The sequence below is a fragment of the Ammospiza nelsoni genome, chromosome 22 (assembly GCF_027579445.1).
Source record: "Ammospiza nelsoni isolate bAmmNel1 chromosome 22, bAmmNel1.pri, whole genome shotgun sequence".
Classification (NCBI taxonomy): domain Eukaryota; kingdom Metazoa; phylum Chordata; class Aves; order Passeriformes; family Passerellidae; genus Ammospiza; species Ammospiza nelsoni.
In genome coordinates this window covers 4,671,850-4,692,774 of record NC_080654.1, presented here as the reverse complement: position 1 = coordinate 4,692,774, position 20,925 = coordinate 4,671,850, and the positions used below count along the sequence as shown (strand labels likewise).

General features: G+C 45.3%; 1 protein-coding gene across 1 annotated transcript; it reads left to right on the top strand.

The window, feature by feature from the left end:
• PLOD1 (procollagen-lysine,2-oxoglutarate 5-dioxygenase 1) lies at window positions 1-20,286 on the top strand. The gene is made up of 19 exons (XM_059487590.1): window positions 1-167; window positions 4,529-4,620; window positions 5,965-6,101; window positions 6,760-6,923; window positions 7,129-7,241; window positions 8,532-8,595; window positions 9,668-9,765; window positions 10,099-10,200; window positions 10,305-10,436; window positions 10,718-10,839; window positions 11,493-11,597; window positions 12,037-12,162; window positions 12,987-13,128; window positions 14,069-14,182; window positions 14,451-14,516; window positions 14,830-14,934; window positions 15,304-15,450; window positions 16,298-16,423; window positions 18,543-20,286. Exons 1-19 carry the CDS (start codon window positions 83-85, stop codon window positions 18,696-18,698), a joined length of 2,196 nt encoding a protein of 731 aa, XP_059343573.1. The 5' UTR covers window positions 1-82; the 3' UTR covers window positions 18,699-20,286.
• The last annotated feature ends 639 nt before the right edge of the window (window positions 20,287-20,925 follow it).

Genomic DNA, 20,925 nt, shown 5'->3' with positions numbered 1-20,925 from the left:
TGGTGCGTGGCACCGCTCCGGCAGCCGCGCTCCGTGCCGCGGGCAGCGCTCCCGGTCCGTGTGCGGGGGAGAAGCCGCCTCCATGGTGCCTCCGGCCGCGCTGCTGCTGCTCGGGGCGCTGCTGGCGCTGCTCGGGCCGGGCGGCTGCCGTGCCTCGCCGCAGGAAGGTACGGGGAGGGCTCGGGGCACCGGCAGCATTTGGGGCGTACCGGCAGCACCGGGAAGATTGGTAGCACTGGGGGGGATTGGTGGCACGGGAGGGATTGGCAGCACCGGGGGGATTGGTAGCACTGGGAGGGATTGGGAGCACCGGGAAGATTGGTAGCACTGGGAGGGATTGGTGGCACTGGGAGGGATTGGTGGCACTGGGGGGGATTGGTGGCACTGGGGGGGATTGGTGGCACTGGGGGGGATTGGTAGCACTGGGAGGGATTGGGAGCACCGGGAAGATTGGTAGCACTGGGGGGGATCGGTAACACTGGGAGGGATCGGTAACACTGGGAGGGATCGGTAACACTGGGAGGGATTGGTAACACTGGGAGGGATTGGGAGCACCGGGAAGATTGGTAGCACTGGGGGGCACCGGCAGCCTGGGGGGCATTGGCAGCACCGGGAGCCGGTAGTACGGGGGGAACCGGCAGCACTGGGGGAGCACCGGCAGCATTGGGGGGCATTGGTAGCACGGGGAGGGGATTGGTAGCACGGGGGGTTGCCCGGGGTACGGGGGGGATTGGCAGTACCAGGGGCACCGGCAGCACTGGGGGGTGACCGGCAGTTCGAGGGGGGATGCTCGGGGCACAGGGGGCACCGGCAGCACTGGGGGGGGGATTGGTGGCACTGGGGGGGACCGGCAGCTCAGGGGCCACCGGCAGCACTGGGGGGGATTGGCAGCACTGGGAGCACCGGCAGCAGTGGGAGCACCGGTAGCCCTGGGAGGGATTGGCAGCACTGGGGGCATTGGTAGCGCGGGGGATACCGGCAGCACCGGGAGCCGGCTGGTGGACGGGCACTGCCGCCCCGGTGCCGCTGTGGCCTCCGTGCCCTGCCCCGGCTGCCCAACGCTGCCCAAGCCGAGCCTGCGGCACCGTGAGCAGACCTGGAGCTTCTGGCTGTGCTGAGACAGCATCATTCCAGCCCCGTGAGGGACTCTCGGTCCTTCATCCCACCTGGATCAGCCACTGCCTGGTTTTGAACTCAGGCGGTTCAAGAATTCAAGAATTTTGAATTTAGGTGGTTCAAGAATTGGGTTACAGGAGAGCGTTTGATTCCAGACTGACCGCGCTGTGACTCAAGATCAGGGATGCTCCTAAAATAGCATCAGTCTGTGTCTCCCCTCTGTAAACATTCAGTAGAAGCTCTAGAGTGGTTGGTAGAACAGCACAGGATTAGGGCAGCTTCACATTGTCAGCTGCACTGACAGAGTGGTTCATACACTGTCACTCTGCCAAGAGGTTTGGATAATTATCTCTGTCTTCATTAGAGAAGTGGCAATTAGGAGGAGATTTCATCTTGTTGTGTGTAATATTTCCCTTCACAGTGAGATTCTGGTATAACTATGTACATTAGTTAATACAGTTAGTGTGCATCTATGGGGGTGTTGGGAGTTCCTTGGCTATAGTGGCATAATTAAAACAAAGAATCTCTGTGCTATCCTGCCTTCCTTGCCCATCCCAAATCTTCCATGGTTTTAGGAAGGTTTTAGAATGCACTAGAGATATAAAACTGAGGGCTGGGAAAGAGAATGAGGTAAATTGGTTAGGAAGAGGAATTTGGAATTACCTGTTTTCTGAGCCATCACTTTTGGCATGGCTCAAAGAGAAAATGCCACATCTTTCCTGTGCCTCAGCTTCCCCAGAGTAATATGAGAGTAATGATACCTGTCTTCTCTCTTGGATGTTCTTTTATAGCTGTGCAAAAACTCTCAACACAGTTATTTGTAGTTGATAGAATTTTTAAAAAATCTTCTGTAAATATAATACAGATATTATATTATCCACTGTTAAATTGTGCACTGATTTTTCTTTCTATTTGATCCCCATATTAATGTTATTTTCTTAGACACTGTCTTAACAGGAAGTGACACAGTAAGATTTCCCAAATCACAGCCTGAGGATAAATTCATTCCTTGTCCTGAAATACAGCTGCAGCTGTGCATTCCCTGTAGATTTAGGGCAGAAGTAAATAACTTTAATTTTTTTGTTTCTGAACTCATCTGGTCTCTGATTTTTATTCTTTATAAAAGCTCAGATGTTTACTGAATCGTTTCATTGTGATCTTGGTATCAAGGTTCCTGATCCAGTGCTTTGTTCTTACAGAATCCTTTTCACCTGTAGAGCTCTAAAACCTCCACAAGTGAGGTAAATGTCCTCTTCTGTCATTCTACAGATGGAAAAACAGGGATAGCAGGATTAGCCCCTTGTTGAATAGCAGAACCAGCAATACAGTCCAGCTCCCCTGGTTCTGAGTCCAGTGCTTGCTTTGTTTTTTGCAGCCATGCCATTATTAAATGTATTTTTACAATTCCTAGTTGTTAGTGTGGCCCAGGGAGCCTCTGGGCCCAGGAGCCTGGCTCAGCAGAACAAGCTGCATTTCTGCATGTGGAAATTGCCTGTGATATGGGAAACTGGGATGGATCAATCTGTTTAGGGAATTTTGGAAAGTTTGCGTGTGATATTGAAAGTGGGAGAGTTTACTGCTCTGTCCTTTAAAGTATCTGTCAGCTGTGTGAGTGTTCAGCAAAATCTTTGTAAAGAAAGGAAAGAGTTAAAGCAGAAGGAGTTGGAGGCAACATAGCTCAGCACAAACTTCAGTGCTGGGCTGGAGGAATGTCTCTTGGGATGGAAAGCTATGGCTACTGCACAGAGTTATTAGAACAGAAACTGAGCTTGGTGTCTCTGTGTCCTGCCCCACAGGAATCTGTAACTTGGGATTCTGCTGGGGATGAGAGTGGTCTTTGTACTGGTTTTTGTGCTCCTCTGAGCTCACAAACTGCATGGGGAGAACTTTTCTGTCGTAGAAACAGGACACCACTTCCTGTTCTGTGTGAGCCTTTAGCACTCATCCTGTCCAGCAAACTTTTGGCAGTCAAGTCATAAACAGCGTGTGGCTTCTTTGGGATGGCAGAACAAAAATGAATTAGTGATTTATTTAATGTGAGAGGCCTGAGATTGTGGGCTGAAATAATTGCAGAGCAGTCAGGATCCTTTGCTTTCCCCCTTTGCTTTCCCCCTTTGCTTTCCCCCTTTGCTTTCCCCCTTTGCTTTCCCCCTTTGCTTTCCCCCTTTGCTTTTCCCCTTTGCTTTTCCCCTTTGCTTTTCCCCTTTGCTTTTCCCCTTTGCTTTTCCCCTTTGCTTTTCCCCTTTGCTTTTCCCCTTTGCTTTTCCCCTTTGCTTTTCCCCTTTGCTTTTCCCCTTTGCTTTTCCCCTTTGCTTTTCCCCTTTTCTTTCCTTCCTATTATCATATGCTTTCTCCCCTCATGTACTAGAATTTGAGGGTTGTCTAATAAATACAATTAGACCTCACCTATTGATTGTTCTCAATCTCTCGTCTCTTTTTTATTCTGATGCAGGTAAAGGATTTCAGGAATTTCTTTGGTAATATCTTCTTTCTTCCTGGTTTGGAGTCTTACACTTATTTTTCACTTTTGCTCCCTTTGTGAGGTGCACCTAAACTTCTAGATCCTTCCTCTCTAAGACTAGGCAGAGTATCAGTTTGGGTACATGAGGGAGATACATCTGGTACATCCATTGAAAAAAATCATTGTTCCAAAAATGCCTGCTGAGGCCAAGAAAATGTCCTTTCAGTTTTTCCTGGTATTTTCTGATGTTTAAAACGGATGGCCAGGATTGGCATTTAAGCTCTGTTGCCAGAACCTATACAAATTCCTGCTTCAGCAAAACTGTGAAGTATAACGTTTCATCATTGCAATGAGGAAAGCAGAAATTCCACGTAAAAATCATATTCCAGGGTACCACAGAGAAACTTCTGAAAGAAAACTTCAGGATTAAGTTTTATGATTTTTAAGGGACTGGAAATAAAAAGCAAGTTTGGGAGGAGAATGTAAATTAAAATTATAGCACAATTAAATTCACATTGAATATGTATGAAAAACTGGAAAATGCCTCAGGGATGGACTAGAAAATTGAAGCAGCCATGGAGAGAGAAAAATAACATTTAGTCTAATTTTTCTTTTCCCTACATCCAGGCAATGCTGAGTGACAAAAAAGCAGCTCTGTGGGGAGCAGAAAGTCAAAACTGCATTAAATTGATGACTTTCAGATGGGCATTTTGTAGTAGTGCTATTTTTTATCTTCAATTTTAATTTATTTTGTACTCTATGTGAGAGAATTGTAGCTTTCACTAGCAGGGCAAAAACCCCACTAAATACATTTTATTTTCTTTTTTTTAATCTCAGAACTCAGGCAATGAAATTGTATCTTTACAAAATCTCTCATTTTATACCCACAATCAAGTTAGGTTGTGAAAACCACACACATTGAGTATCTCTTGTGCTTTTCTCTGTGTGCAGAAAATCTGCTGGTTCTGACTGTGGCCACCAAGCAGACTGAGGGATTCCAGCGCTTCAGGAGATCAGCCCAATTCTTCAACTACAAAATCCAGGTGATTTCTAGCACCTTCCATAGGGGTTAATTATCAAATTTGCAGGGAAATCCCCAATGAAGGAAGGAATGATGCATCTGACTCCATCTTATCAGGCTAATTAATTACTTTAATATACTGTATTATTCTATATTATATTACATTATATTGTATTATATATAACCTGAATCTGCCAAGCACTCAACTCCACACAACTGTACAGAATTTTGTGACTGTCAGCCAACAGTCCTGACACACACACACGCCCTGATAGGCCAAGGAAACAAAACACCATCACTTTGGGTAAACAATCTCCATTTTGCATTCTACTTTGGCACAGCAAATGATGAGAATTGTTTTTCCTTTCTCTGAGGTTCAGAGAATGTGAAACCCAGAAATATTCTTGGGAAGAACTGCGCCTTGCTTTTCTCTGTGCCTTGCTTTTCTCTGTGAAGAGGAATGTGGCGACAGTTGGTCAAAGGGAATTTCAAATTGTGGAATGGGTCAGATTTGGCCCCACAGTGATTAAATGAAAGCTCAAAAGGGGACACACATATCTTCTCAGCTGGCTGAAAAGTGCTGTGACTGGGTCATTTCTGCAGTGTCCTGAGTGTTGGCTTGAGATGGGATCCATAACTCCTGCTCAAGGGAGCCTCATGGCACTTTTGCATTGCACTGCCAGGACACACAGTACAGAGTGTGCTCCTGTCCCTGTGGCCAGGAGTGCTTTGTGTTACCTTGTGACACTGATTGTCCAGCCCAGAGACTGGATCAAAGGCTGCCTAGTCCTTTTGTCCTGGGGCTGTTATTTTTGCTGTGATTTGCACTGGGAGTTATCAGAACCACTAAGTTTGTGGGTTCTGGTTCTTTCCTGTGAGCCTTGCTGGGAAAGTGCCCTGTTGAGGTGACCCTGTGTGGCATTCACATTTTCTGGAAAAATCCCTTCTCCCAGGATTTTTCACCTGGGAAGCTGAGAAGCCTCAGAGAAAAAGAAAACAGTTGTTGTCTCATTTGATTCTCCTGTATTTTGCTGCTTTGGAGTGTGTTTGGAGATTGTTTACCCACAGGTGATTGTTTCATTGCATTCTGCTGTGAGTTGTTTTCACTCTTTGGCCAATCAGGGCCAAGCTGTGTTGGGGCTTTGGAAAGAGTCACAAGTTTTCATTATTATCTTTTTAGCCTTCTGTAAGTATCCTTTCTGTATTCTTTAGTAGAGTTTAGTTCAGAATTCTTTAATATAATATAGTACCATAAAATAATAAGTTAGCCTTTTGAGAACATGGAGTCAGATTTATCATTCCTTCTATCATCTAGGGGGAATGCAAATACAATAACTACAATAACCCTGTGCCTGTTGTTGTGCAGGTGCTGGGGCTGGATGAGGAGTGGCAGGGTGGAGATGACCAGCAGCCAGCTGGAGGGGGGCAGAAGGTTCGTCTCCTCAAGTCAGCTCTGAAGCAGTATGGGGATAAGAAGGATTTGATCATCCTTTTTGTGGAAAGGTAATGGTTTGCAAAGAATTTGCCATGAACTGAATCTTACAGTGGTTTGGATGGGTTCTCACTGAAAAGAAATGAACTGTGAGATCAATTGCTTTTGGAAAGTATGTCCAGATATCTGGTTGTTTTTGGGTTTTTTTTGTTTTTGTTTTTTTTTTTTTTTTTTTTCCCTGAATTCTCTGTGGTTTCTTGGGAATTACTCAGAGCTGCATCCGTGGCAGTTGGGAAGGGCTGATCAGAACAGGCTGATGCCAATTCCTGCATGAAGTTGATAGTGTTGTGCCTGATTCTGCCACAGTGGAATTTGGCTGCCTCCATCTGCAGAGAATGAGCAGACAATTTCTTTGGAACTGGGCAGGCTTTTCTTACCAGAGTTGTTTGTTTTATAAGGTGAAGTAGGCTGCAGCACATCCTGAGAGCCAAGAATTAGTCTCCAGAGAGGTGAAGAGAGAAAAGGAAGGGTTGGAGTCTCAGTGTCTTTTCATATGCCCAGCATACAAATAAAACTACACTTTAATTAATTGCATTACCAAAAATGTAATACTGTTAAACAGAACTAAAAGAAAGGGATTCCCAAAGAATTAGTTTCTAGAAACTTTTCTCAATGACATGTTTTTCTGACTCCTTTCCTTTTGTCCTTTTTTTGTCTGTCTCTCTCTAGCTATGATGTGCTCTTTGCTTCAGGCCCCACAGAACTGCTGAAGAAGTTCAAACAAGCCAAAAGCAAGGTGGTTTTCTCAGCAGAGAATTACATCCATCCTGACAGAAAGCTGGAAGCCAAGTACCCTCAGGTGCGAGATGGAAAGCGCTTCCTGGGTTCTGGAGGTGAGACACAGAGCTTGCTTTCAGCTTTCTCCTCCTGCTTGACCTCTGTGGGAGAAGTGGCAAAGCAAACTGAAAATTGATGAGTCTCTGCAGCAACAGGGTGTAGTGAGATTTCATGTGAGAGAAGTGAAAGTACGTGGATACAGGAGTACTTCTATTTTTTGGTCACCTGGGTCGAAACACCTCCTCATCCTTATTCCCACAGGTTTCATAGGTTATGCTCCAAACCTGAAGAAGCTTGTGGAGGACTGGAAAGGAGAGGATGATGACAGTGACCAGCTCTTCTATACAAGAATCTTCTTGGATCCACAAAAAAGAGTAGGTGTATCTAGATTCTGGGTTTGGGAAATTTTGCATTCTAGCCAGTACCCCCATTTTCTGTTATTAGCAGTTTTTATATTTAAGCATAAAATGTGAATGGGAAGAGAGATGTCTGAAAACAAGTCTCACTGGAGGCTCATATCATTATCTGTAGGTGCTGGTGTTTAAAGCCATTGAGTGTGGAGGAACTAAGCAGCCTCCTCCCAGGGGATGTGAAACTGCAGAGTGCAGTGCTGCCTTAGAGACAGCCAGCCTAGCACTGAAATACATTCTGTAACATCCTACAGAAGCCTGGAATGGACCCTGGAAGCAGCACTGTGATTCCAGCACCATGCAGTGCACTGGCCAGACCATGCAGGTCATTCTGGTTCTGGTGTCCCTGCCCAGCTGGGCATTACAGAGGCCAGTCTGTCCCTGGGGAACTCAAACCGTAACAGCAGTTAAATCAAGAGGGAACATTTGGAATAGGGAACTGCTATCAGACTAGAGAGACACTTGAAATTTTTTTGCCAGCAAGGCTGGTAGAAAATTTAGAACAGCTGGTAGAAAATTTACAACTTTTTTAGTTCCCCAAATCTGAGTATGGCCTTTGATACTTTCACATGAGCAGTCCCTTTAATCTTCTTGTCTGCAGTTCTGGCCTTGTGCCATGCAAGGGCTGAGTAATTCCCCTGACTTGGCACTCAGACAGTGGATGTTAGCACCCTGCTGTCCTTTCCAGTAATCCATCTTACTGATGCCTGCAGGGACACAGAATTCTGTAAAGTCAGAGCTGCATTTTAGTCCCACTCAGTCAGAGTGTGACTTGCAGCAGGGGATTTAAAACAAAGATTGCACAAGCTGATCTTGCACCTTCCTGTCCTGTGGTTTGACACTGCTGCCTAGGGGTCACACTTGCCCTGTGGATGGAAGGCAAGAAACTTTTCACAGCAGATGTTTTTTCTATCTGGCATTCCTGTGTATTTTTTGTATTCTGGTTTATATGACTGTGTGCAAGTCTACTTCATTCATATGACGCAGATTTATTGACACACCCACAACAGCTTTAAAAAAGGAGGAGAGGGGGTTTGCACAGTTTTGCCTAATAGAATATATTTAACTTGTTCTTGAAAATGGTGAACTGTCCCAGATTTGAATGAAAATTATGATTATCTGGCAATGTTCAAGGTTTCAGAGTTTGTAGAGTTTACATATGACTATAGGAATGGGATATTTTCACAGAGCATAGGGTCTGTTGTATGTAAAGAATGTGTTCTAATTAAGGTTGTTTATCTAATTTTTTTAAAGGAAAGTATCAACATCAGTCTGGACCACAGAAGCCGGATCTTCCAAAACCTAAATGGGGCATTAGGTGAGATGGAAGGAAGGAGCTCATTTCTCCTTGGAATGCAACTTGCATGTTGACACCAGAATAAAGTTATGGCTGAAGGGATTGTATTTCAGAAATGGCTGTCCCCACAGAAAAAACTTTAGTAAAAGTCTGTGCCAGAGTTCTGGGATGTGTTTGCAATTCCATTGAGACCAGCTACGTTCTCATTGCAATTCCTTCTCCACTTGAGGGAATGCAGGTCAGGTTTTTCATCTCACACCTTGCAGCCCCTTTGATCTCCAGGCATGTCAGATTGCATTAGCCTTGGGGATTGAAACTGGGAGGGACTTGCAGTGCAAGTAATAACACAGAGCCCTGCCTAGGGCTGCCTGCCTTTCTGCTTCAGAGCCATGCTGGAATGCCAAGGGAGGTGAGAAGCAGCCAGATATGCCTGTGAGCACTCCCTGGCTGTACCAGGCTTCTGACCTGACCTGCTCATTGATTTTGCTAGTCCTGGCAAGAGGGATTCACTTACTTTCCTAGCAATGCTGCCTAATGTTTTCAGTCTTGCACGTTCCATCTTTATTTTGGTCAAGTAAAAAGTGATAATGGCAGTGTAGTGTTTGGCTCCTGTGCTCAGTATATCAGACTGCAGCTTGTATCTGTGCTAGTCCTTTTTCCAAAGGATTTTGTATGGTTGTGTTGAGGAAACGTCCTCAGCGTCCTCAATGATCAAATGGACTTTTGTGAGGGGTGACAAAGAGAGACATCAGGTGCATAGAACACTGAGGTGAGAAGGGCCTGAGTCCTCCCATCAATAGCTGTCCCTGTCATCAATAGCTGCTCCTCGCTGCCAGTTTTGAAATAACCTGTCAGTATGGATTCTGCCAATTCCCAGTCATTGTCCAGCTTCCCAGGCATCCTCCTGTTACTTCACAGGATCATTCTGGATATTTTTTTCTCCTTTAAAGATTTTGTCTGTAGGCCTTAAACTACTTGTGCACGGTTATCCGTTGTCCACACTTTCATCTTTCAGCAGTTTTTCTGTATAAATGAGGCATCGTGCTTCTAATTATCAATAAAATCCTTAACATGATGGTAATGTCATTTCCAGATGAGATAGTTCTGAAGTTTGAAAACGCACGAGTGAGAGCAAGAAACTTGTTGTATGACACTCTGCCTGTGGTGATCCATGGAAATGGACCCACCAAGGTAAGTGGACTGTCCTGAGGGAAAGATTTGTTCTGTGTTTTTTGCAAAGTGACCCTTTAGGCTCCGTGGATCAGGTTACTGCCTCCACATAGACTGACTTTCCCTTTGTAGATTTATATTTGAGAAACAATAATAATATAATAATAATAACAATAATATAATATAATCATAGCAGCAAGATGGATCTGGTTCAAAGAACCACATGTGGTTGGATTTTCAGATTCTTTAGTTCATGGAGAAGGTTAACAAAGTTCAAATATGACCCCACAGTGGGGATGCACACAAAGAAACTCCTGTCCTCTAATGCATAATCTGGCAAACTTCCTTTTGCAGCTGCAGCTGAACTACCTGGGAAACTACATTCCTCAGGTTTGGACATTTGAGACTGGCTGCACGGTGTGTGATGAGGGTCTGCGAAGCCTCTCGGGGTTTAAGGTAAGGCTGCTGTATTTATTCCAAACTCTCAAAACAATTCTTACAGTTCTGTGTCTGATGTTGAGCATGACTCACCACTGCTCTCCTCTTGTCCCTGAATGCAGGATGAGGCATTGCCAATGATTCTGATTGGCGTTTTCATCGAGCAGCCCACCCCATTCCTCTCCCAGTTCTTCTTGCGGCTTCGTAACCTCCATTACCCAAAGCAGCGAATCCAGCTCTTCATTCACAACCATGTAAGTGAAGTGATGGTCTTAGCAAATGTGGGGAAAATGTACACCTCATCCTCTACTCTAGGCACTTTTGCAGCCTTGGGCTAGACTTCCAGGCTGTGTAATCACAGTATTTATCTGCAATGGCACCCACAGGATTGCATAATTGTCTGCAGTGACATCACCCAGCTGTAAACGTGTGAAAATGGGCTTAAGAGCTGTTGCCCAGCTACTCATTTTGAAGGCAAGAGGCTGAGTGGCATGGATGAGCCCATCTTAAGTGTTTTTCCTTACTTTTGGAATAGGAGGAACATCACTTGATGGAGGTGGACTCCTTTGTAGAGGAGCATGGCAAAGAATATCTTGCTGTCAAAGTGATCGGGCCAGATGATGAGGTGGAGAATGCTGAGGCACGTAACTTGGGCATGTAAGTGAAGAAGCCATACATGACAGCTGGCAGAGACAGCCTGTGTCCAAACTAAAGCATTTGTTTGTTCTCAGGATCATCCCTATCAAGTGATTGCTCTTATTTTCTCAGTCACCCTTTCAGTTTCTCTAGCATTAACTCTGATGCCCTTATATATTGGGAAAAAATCAACTTCCCTACCAGCTCACTTGTCCAGTTTCAGGAACTAAGTTCTCACTGGTCCTTTGCTCTGACAGAAGGATAGCCCTGTATCTCCTGTCCTCATCTATATACCCAGACACAGAGCACAAAGGATATGCACCCAAATCTCTGAAGAGGAGGAGTGCTGTGGCAAAACTAAGAACTAGTGGGAGGGTATCTTCCTGTCTGTGATCAGGAGGTGTGGATTTGGGCCAGCTGTAGATGGGAACCTCTTCAGTTTGAGCTGAAGAAACATTTAGTTTGCTAAATATGATTTTGGCTGTGTCTCATATCAGTTATTGGATACTGAATCTGATGTGCTTGTACTATGCTGGCCCTCTAGGTTGTTACATTAAACCAAATTTCTCAGAGCACCCAGAAGACATTTAGACTACAAGGTGAAGGAATTCTTGGTGCTCTGTCCTTTGTCTTCCTCTGGTTTAGGATGTGACTTTCCTTTTCTCTGCCTGCAGGGATTTGTGCAGGAAGGATCCTGACTGTGACTATTACTTTAGCCTGGATGCTGAGGTAGTTCTGAAGAACAAAGAGACTCTGAGGATCCTGATTGAACAGAACAAGTGAGTTCTTTGGTCTGAGCAATGCTTACTGCTCGTCTCACATGAGGAATTCAGTGCACATCCCTGAGATGTTTAGGGAACCAGGAGAGCTGTGCCAGAGATGTTAGCCAAATACCTCTTATGTGTTGTTGTTTTGGGTTTTTTTTTTTCACTGTAATTGTAATCCCTGGATTTTAGGCAGGGGATGTAAATCATCCTTAGCTTTGTTTTTATACAGTCACTAGAACAAATTGGATTCTAACAGACCTGGTGTAGTTAGAGAGGAGATTGGGACCCTATTTACCCTTTCTTACGTGGCATTTCATTCCAGCAGAGTTTACAAAACAACAACTCTGTGAGGGAGGAAACAGCTCTTACAGTACTGTGGTTTGTAAATATTTTCCTTTTCTTCCTGTGGTAACATCCTGTCCTGCAATTCCTTTTTCCTTCATGCCTCCAGGCTGGTGATTGCCCCCCTGGTAAGCCGTCATGAGAAGCTGTGGTCCAATTTCTGGGGAGCCCTGAGCCCCGATGGATACTACGCCCGCTCGGAAGATTATGTGGATATTGTTCAAAGGAGGAGAGTGTGAGTGTGCAAAGAGAGCTTTTTCCTGATAAAATCTCTCAAATGTAAAGTTTCCTGCAGCACATTGTCATCAAATTGATGTCCAAGAACCAGAGAGTGCAAATGTCTTTGTGTATAGGAAAGGAAAATAAATCTCTGCTCCTATTTGGAAGTTTTATATTCTCCCCTGAGCAGACACAACAACATACTTGGGACAGACTTATAATCAGAGTAAAGGTTTGAGAGTGCTGACTGCTGAAATCATCTCATCTTACTCATGTCATGTTTTCCCACCTGGGGTTTATGGTTAGTGTGATCCTTAAAGTCCTGTAAAGTGCTGTTTTAATCTCTGTCAGATCAATTTTCAGGTGATCTTTGAATGGAAAATTCACAAAATTGAGTTGTTGATTCATTCATATTCTTGAGGGACCCTCTTTTTTTATAGGCCACTATAAATTTTTTTTATTTACTGGCCTATAAAAAAGAGGGACCCTCTTTTATATAGGCCAGTAAATGCTGGAAATCATCTTATGCACTTTTGACTGTTTCAGTTTCTTTAAATCACTGGAAAAAATATGTTGATCTCTCTGGGAAGAGATTCAAGCCACTAATTACATCCCTAGCAAAAACACACAGTAGCAATTATTTGCTTTCCTGGTGGACTAGCATTTGTGCAGCTTAAAAGCTGTGGGGCAATATAAGTGATTTTTTCTGGAATGCCAATCTCTATTGGTATGGTTTTCTTCCTACTGTTCTGAGCTGGCTCATTTAGGCAAGCCTGGCTGGTGCTGCAGTGCTGCCTGTCATCCTTAGTGCTATCTCACTTTTCTTCTGCTGTGTTTCAGTGGGCTCTGGAACGTTCCCTACATCAGCAGTGTTTACATGGTTAAAGGCAAGGCTCTGCGCTCGGAGCTGGAGCAGGGGGATCTGTTCCACGGTGGCAAGCTGGATGCTGACATGGCTCTGTGCCACAACATTCGCAGCCAGGTCAGTCCAGGAGAGAGCCTGCCAGGGGAGAGCTGCCTGCCAGCCTCAAGGGGACAGGATTAAGCAGTTTCAAGGCATTCAGCTCTGCCAGGGCAGGGAGAGGGTGAACTTGTACCAGTCAGTACAGTCCAGACTTTAAAACAGCATGGCGTTTCTGTCTTGCTGTGAAATGATGTGTAGCCTTGGGCCACTAAATGTAAATAACTCTTACTAGTCAGTACAGTGCAGATTTTGGAATAGTTTGGGATTTCTGTCTTGCTGTGAAATGATGTGTAACCATGGACCACTAAATGCAAATAACTCATACTAGTCAGTACAGTGCAGACTTTGGAACAGCATGGAATTTCTGTCTTGCTGTGAAATGATATGTAGCCATGGACCACTAAATGCAAATAACTCATACTAGTCAGTACAGTGCAGACTTTAGAACAGCATGGAATTTCTGTCTTGCTGTGAAATGATATGTAGCCATGGACCACTAAATGCAAATAACTCATACTAGTCAGTACAGTGCAGACTTTAGAACAGCATGGAATTGCTGTCTTGCTGTGAAATGATATGTAGCCATGGACCACTAAATGTAAATAACTCATACTGGTCAGTACAGTGCAGACTTTGGAACAGCTTGGCATTTCTGTCTTGCTGTGAAACCTTGTGTAGCCATGGACCACTGAATGTGGATAATATTTGTGTTCTTAGGCCTTTTCAGGACTGCTCTAAATGGGATTGATAGGGTAAGAAGGAAGACCCTAATCTCACGGCTGCCTGGCTGACAGGACACAGAATTACTGTCTCTGTAACCCTTCAGAGTTTCTCATATCCAGGGTGGAAATAAAACTGAAAGAATGAATAAATGAACAGCTTGGAGAACTGTCCAGTGCTTGGTTTCACAGTGGCTCTCAGAAATGTGAGGCCTTTATTATTTCTTTCCATCCTGCAGGGAGTCTTTATGTACCTGACAAACCAGCATCAGTTTGGGCACATACTGTCCCTGGAGAATTACCAGACAAGTCACCTCCACAATGACCTCTGGCAAATATTCAGCAATCCTGAGGTGAGATAACCTGCACACTCAAAAGACACAGCAAAGTGGGAAAATTTGATATTAGTTTCATCACTGTGGGAAGCCCAGGCTTTGTAATAATGGTGACTCTCAGGTGGGATGAGGAGCACAGGCACAAAATTTGAAGAGAAAATTTTGGGACTTATAACACATGGATCAAAGCCTGTGAAATACTGCTTGCATGAGTGCCTGGCCTTTTATTACCTTTTTAAGGAGGAGCCCCACAGAAATTACTGGTTTGCTTATCTTCTAATTGCAGGATTGGAGAGAAAAGTACATCCATGAAAACTACACAGCAGCTCTGAAAGGGAAATTGGTGGAAATGGTAAGAAAACATCACTCTTATCCATCAGAATGGGAAATGAACTTTAGGACAATGCTTTATCAATATTATTGTAATTCTCAGGAATAAGCAGTTGAACATAGGAAACATGACCTTGAAATACTTTTAGAGCTAAATCATTCCAGCTCTCCTAAGTGGGAGTGGGGCACATAAATCATAAGACAAATTTCTATCCTCAATATTTTAGTTTCCTTCCACTTCCTCAGTCTACACTCATTTTAGCATTACTTCTTTTGCCTTAAACAAACTTCTTTTGTCCTCGTTTCTGCTGTTCTCACCTGTCTGCTGTCTGCAGCCCTGCCCAGATGTTTACTGGTTCCCCATCTTCACTGACACTGCCTGTGATGAGCTGGTGGAAGAAATGGAACATTATGGCCAGTGGTCCACAGGTGACAACACAGTAAGTAAAGTCAGGAGCTCTTTTGATTTCTGGGATACACCATTTTCTGGGCATAGCTGGTTATCCTGTGGGAAGGCATTAGATCCTAAATTAAACCAAAAAAGTAGAGACAATACTTTATTTTGCTCCTGATTAATTCTGATTTTTCCCTGAATCCTCTTTAGTGTCCTCTGAAGTTCTAGTGTTCAGCCTCTCTGATGGTAATATTGCTTCCCTTAGGGTTTAATTATGGTTTGAAATGAGCTTTCCATCCTGCAAATTCCGATAAACAAACATCATATTTATTTGTAGTTACCAGGAACAAGTACTTTTCATTCCTGAACTCCAGGGTTCCCATCTTTACGGGTGTTTGTGCTGATTCTATTTCAGGACAGCAGAATACAAGGAGGATATGAGAATGTCCCAACTATTGACATACACATGAACCAAATAGGCTTTGAAAGAGAATGGTATAAGTTTCTTCTGGACTATATTGCACCCATCACAGAGAAGCTGTACCCAGGATACTACACCAAGGTATGTCTGTTGTATGCAGGGCAACCCCAAAGTCTGGGAATGATTGGCATCTGACTCCATTGATTCAGAATGCTGAACAATTGCTTTATTAAAAGTATATTATATTACGTTATACTATACTATATTAAATGTATACATATTAAATATAAATATTTACATATACTATGTATATATATATAGTATATATATGTATTAATATATATACACTATACTTATATATATTTAGTATATATATTTAATAGTATATATAGATATACTATTAAGTATATATATATAAAATATATACATATACTATACTGTATTAAAGAGATAGTGTACTAAAGAGATACTAAAAGGATACTAAAGAAAAACTTGTGACTGTCTCCAGACAATCAGGACACAGCTTGGACCTAATAGGCCAATTAATATAAACAACCATCACCAGAATCCAATTACCAGATCCTTCAGGTAAACAATCTTCCTAACACATTCCTCATGTGCATAAACAACAGGAGCAGTGAACAGAGATAAGAATTCTCTTCTCTCTGTGCTTTTCACTGCCTTCCCAGGAAAAATCCTTGGGAAAGCTTGTGCTTGCTGCTCTCTGTAAAGAGAGCTGAGGCCACAGTTGGTCAGCTCCTCCAACAATACACACACTATTTCCCAGCACAGAGGAATTGACCCTGCAGTGTGACCCAAGTATGTGTATTAGGAGATAGGCAATTTCTCAATGACATTCTTCTGCCTGATTTTTGCCTTTCTCCTTTAGCAGTGGGATGCAATTTCAGTGTCACACCCTGCTCTGCAGCTCAGAAGCCCCAGACCACTGTAGCCCTCTAACAGAGAGCTCTTTGTCCTTCTCTCTCAGACCCAGTTTGAGCTGGCCTTTGTGGTTCGCTACAAACCTGACGAGCAGCCATCCCTGGTGCCTCACCACGACGCCTCCACCTTCACCATCAACATTGCCTTGAACAGGGTGGGCATTGACTACGAGGTGAGTGCCTGCCAGGGCTTCAGGAGTGCAGCACAGCTCCTGCAGCAGCTGAAAACCCTGCCCTGATCCACATCAGGCTGCACACAAACCCTGCCCTGATCCACATCAGCCTTCTTTACACTAAGTATTACAATTAATGGCTGTAAGGCTTCATGGGAGGCTGTTTGGGTCCAATCCAGCTTGCTATGGACCCCAGCCCACACAAGAAGCACTCTTCTCCATGTGGGGACAAAGTCCTATTTTATTTCCTTGATAGGAGACAGCAGATCATCCAGGTGACTTCCCCCTAAGCTGCAAAAAAGAGGGCGATACTTCATGGCAGGAGACTTTTAAGCACCTTCCCTGAGGTGCTTTTTCCAAGCTGATGTGTCTCATGTTCCCCCAGGGAGGAGACTGATGTGTCTCTAGTGTCTCTTGTGGAGGCTGATGTGTCTCTGGTGTTCCCACCAGGGAGGAGGCTGATGTGCACTTGTGTCCCACCAGGGAAGAGGCTGATGTGTCTCATGTTCCCCTGGGGAGGAGGCTGATATGTCCAGTTGTGTTACCACCAGGGAGGAGGTTCATGTGTCCCTTGTGTCCTACCAGGGAGGAGGCTGATGTGTCTCATGTTCCCACCAGGGATGAGGCTCATGTGTCTCTGATGGAGGCCCCCCAGGGAGGAGGCTGATATGTCCCTTGTGTCCACCAGGAAAGAGGCTGATGTGTCTCATGTTCCCCCAGGAAGGAGGCTGATACGTCCAGTTGTGTTACCACCAGGGAGGAGGTTCATGTGTCCCTTGTGTCCCCCCTAGGGAGGAGGCTGATGTGTCTCATGTTCCCACCAGGGAGGAGGCTGATGTGTCTCTGATGGAGGCCGATGTGTCTCTTGTAGAGGCTCATGTGTCCCTTGTGTCCCCCCAGGGCAGAGGCTGATGTGTCTCTGGTGTCCCACCAGGAAGGACACTGATGTGTCCCTTGCAGAGGCTGACGTGTCTCTGACTGTCCCTTGTGGAGGTTCATGTGTCCCTTGTGTCCCCCAGGGCGGAGGCTGATGTGTCCCTTGTGGAGGCAGATGTGTCTCTGACTGTCCATTTGTCCCCCAGGGCGGAGGCTGTGTCTCTGGTGTCCCTTGTGGAGGTTCATGTGTCCCTTGTGTCCCTGGTGGAGGCTGACGTGTCTCTGACTGTCCATTTGTCCCCCAGGGCAGAGGCTGTGTCTCTGGTGTCCCTTGTGGAGGTTCATGTGTCCCTTGTGTCCCTGGTGGAGGCAGATGTGTCTCTGACTGTCCTTGTGTCCCCCAGGGCAGAGGCTGTGTCTCTGGTGGAGGCTGATGTGTCTCTGGTGTCCCTTGTGTCCCTGGTGGAGGCTGACGTGTCTCTGACTGTCCCTTGCGTCCCCCAGGGCAGAGGCTGTGTCTCTGGTGGAGGCTGATGTGTCTCTGGTGTCCCTTGTGTCCCTTGTGGAGGCAGATGTGTCTCTGACTGTCCTTGTGTCCCCCAGGGCAGAGGCTGTGTCTCTGGTGTCCCTTGTGGAGGTTCATGTGTCCCTGGTGGAGGCTGACGTGTCTCTGACTGTCCCTTGTGTCCCCCAGGGCGGAGGCTGTGTCTCTGGTGTCCCTTGTGGAGGTTTATGTGTCCCTTGTGTCCCTTGTGGAGGCATAAGTGTCTCTGACTGTCCATTTGTCCCCCAGGGTGGAGGCTGTGTCTCTGGTGTCCCTTGTGGAGGTTCATGTGTCCCTGGTGGAGGCTGATGTGTCTCTGGTGTCCCTTGTGTCCCTTGTGGAGGCAGATGTGTCTCTGACTGTCCTTGTGTCCCCCAGGGCAGAGGCTGTGTCTCTGGTGTCCCTTGTGGAGGTTCATGTGTCCCTTGCAGAGGCTGACGTGTCTCTGGTGTCCCTTGTGTCCCTGGTGGAGGCTGACGTGTCTCTGACTGTCCCTTGTGTCCCCCAGGGCGGAGGCTGTGTCTCTGGTGGAGGCTGATGTGTCTCTGGTGTCCCTTGTGTCCCTGGTGGAGGCTGACGTGTCTCTGACTGTCCCTTGTGTCCCCCAGGGCGGAGGCTGTGTCTCTGGTGTCCCTTGTGGAGGTTCATGTGTCCCTGGTGGAGGCTGACGTGTCTCTGACTGTCCCTTGTGTCCCCCAGGGCGGAGGCTGCCGCTTCCTGCGCTACAACTGCTCCATCCGAGCCCCGAGGAAGGGCTGGAGCCTGATGCACCCCGGCCGCCTGACGCACTACCACGAGGGGCTGCCCACCACCAGGGGCACCCGCTACATCGCCGTGTCCTTCATCGACCCCTAGGGCTCTGCTGCCCTGGCCCTGGCCCTGCTCACGGCTGACTTTGAGTAGAAACAGGGAATGTCGCTGAGAGCTCCTGAGGTGTTGTTCAGAGCTACTTGGATTCGATTTTTATATGGTTTTTGATGTGTTTTTTAATGATATTCTAAGACTCCGCTGCTGGAGGACTTCACTCTCTGATGCTGCAGGTAATATCTAGGAATATTGCTGTAGAAGTCCAAAGGAGATTTTGTGCCTTCATTTTTGATTCTGCTCCTCATCCACTGTTTCTTGAAAGTGCTGTTTACTTGAACTTTCATCAGTGATTCATTGGCTTTAAAAAATGGTTTTTTGGAATGGAAATCCAGCTTTTTTGAGGCAAGTTGCAAGCTGGAAGCCTCATTTCATCCACAACATACACAGGACTGGATGTTACACAATAATTCCTGGACATTTTTCCAAATATAAACCAATCAGGGAGCTGACTCCAGGAGTCATAACAGTTAAGTGTCACACCAAATGAAGCTGAGTTGGAAGATGCTGAAGATCATCTGATTCCTTACCTCTTTGCTGTCCTTGCAAGCAAATCACAAAGTTCAATGTGGCAACATAGGTGCTTCTGGTGAGCTAAGGGAAGGTCCTCTGATGGTGCTTTACCTCTGGGTTGGACTGAAGAGATTAAAAACCTCCCTTACCTTCTGTTTCTCCAGATAAGAGCAGCAGGCATACCCACACAAATTCATGCCATATCAATGTGTAGATTAAATCTAAGAAAGGGAAGGGTGGGAACAGCTCCATCAGTCAGGGGGGCTTCTCTCAGAATTGTCTGTTCTATACCATGTTACAATAGCCAAAAACTCTGATCAATGTCTGCACAACAACCCAGAGGTCTTTGGTGGCCTCATTCCATTTGTCAGAGATTGTTTTAATAATTTTCTTTGATGGTCCATTCACTTTAGATGGAAAGAGCTGCCCTCTGGTTCTTAGAGGAAATAATTATTCAGTGTTTTTATTATTTGAGATTGAAAACCAAAACACTCCATTGCAGAAGCTTCTCCAGTGGGGTCAAGGCTGATAGAAATGAGTGCTTGGGAAGTGCTGAGAGATTGGAGTGAACCAGTAGTTATAAAAATATAGAGATATGTACACTAGACCTGTGGTTAGAGAGTGAAGGGGCAGAACCCTTTTCTGCATGTGCCTGTGGGATACCTGCTCTGCTTATCAGACACCATTATGCCAGAATAGTGTGTTTCACAAGCAATAAATTCATACAGTGATTGTCCTTAGGGAAAAAATAATAATTATGTGCCTTTTAGTTGTGTGTCTCCAGCTTCTGCTGCCTGATTATCAGAGTAGAGCCCTTCTTCTGGGATGGGTCACTCTAATGGGGCAGAACAGCTTCAGACATGGAAGGGGACAGACAGATTTCCCAACTGCTTTCCTTGAGCTTTTTAGGTCTGTTTTGAGGCCATACACTCACCTGTGCCCAGGAGAGAGAAATCCAGGCAGGGGCAAGCATTTGAGAAGTAAAATTGTACTTAAAGTCGTGTTACGTGAAATGCAGAACTGCCTGTAACCAAACGATTGATCAGCAAGTCAGAGATGTCCAAAATGTGTGTTATGTATTTATTCTGCAGCAGTTATTTTGTTTGACTTGGGGTTTTTTTTTTTGTAGGTTTTTTTTTATGTTTGTTTGTTTGTTTTGGTTTTTTGGGGGGTGGTTTTTTGGTTTTTGGGGGTTTTTTGTTGTTTTGTTTTGGGGGTTTTTTGGGGTTTTTTTTGTTTTGTTTTGGGGGTGGTTTTGGGGGTTTTTTTGTTTGGAGCTTTTTTTGTTTTGGTTTTTGTTAGTTTGGTTTTTTTCTTGGTTTTTGTATTGGTTTTGGGTTTTTTGGTTTTTGAGGGCTCTTTTTGTTCAGTGTTTTGGTTTGGGGTTTTTTTGTGGGTTTTTTTTTCCTGGGTGTTTGGTTTTGGGGTTTGTTTTGTTTGGGTTTTTAGTTTCTGTTTTTATTTTTTTTGCGGGAGGAGGGGGGAATGTTGGGGTTGTTTTTGTTTGGTTTTTTTTTTCGTTGTTGTTCTTTTGTTGTGTGTTTCCTCGGGCCGGTTCGGTGGTGGCGATAACGAGCTGTACGGTTTGAGCACGGCTTCTCTCATTAAACCTTTCCCGTGACCCTTTCCCGGTCTGTGGGCTCTGTTCCTCAGCTGGGCCCGGGCTGCCGCCCGCCATCAGGGCGGGAACTACAACTCCCAGCGT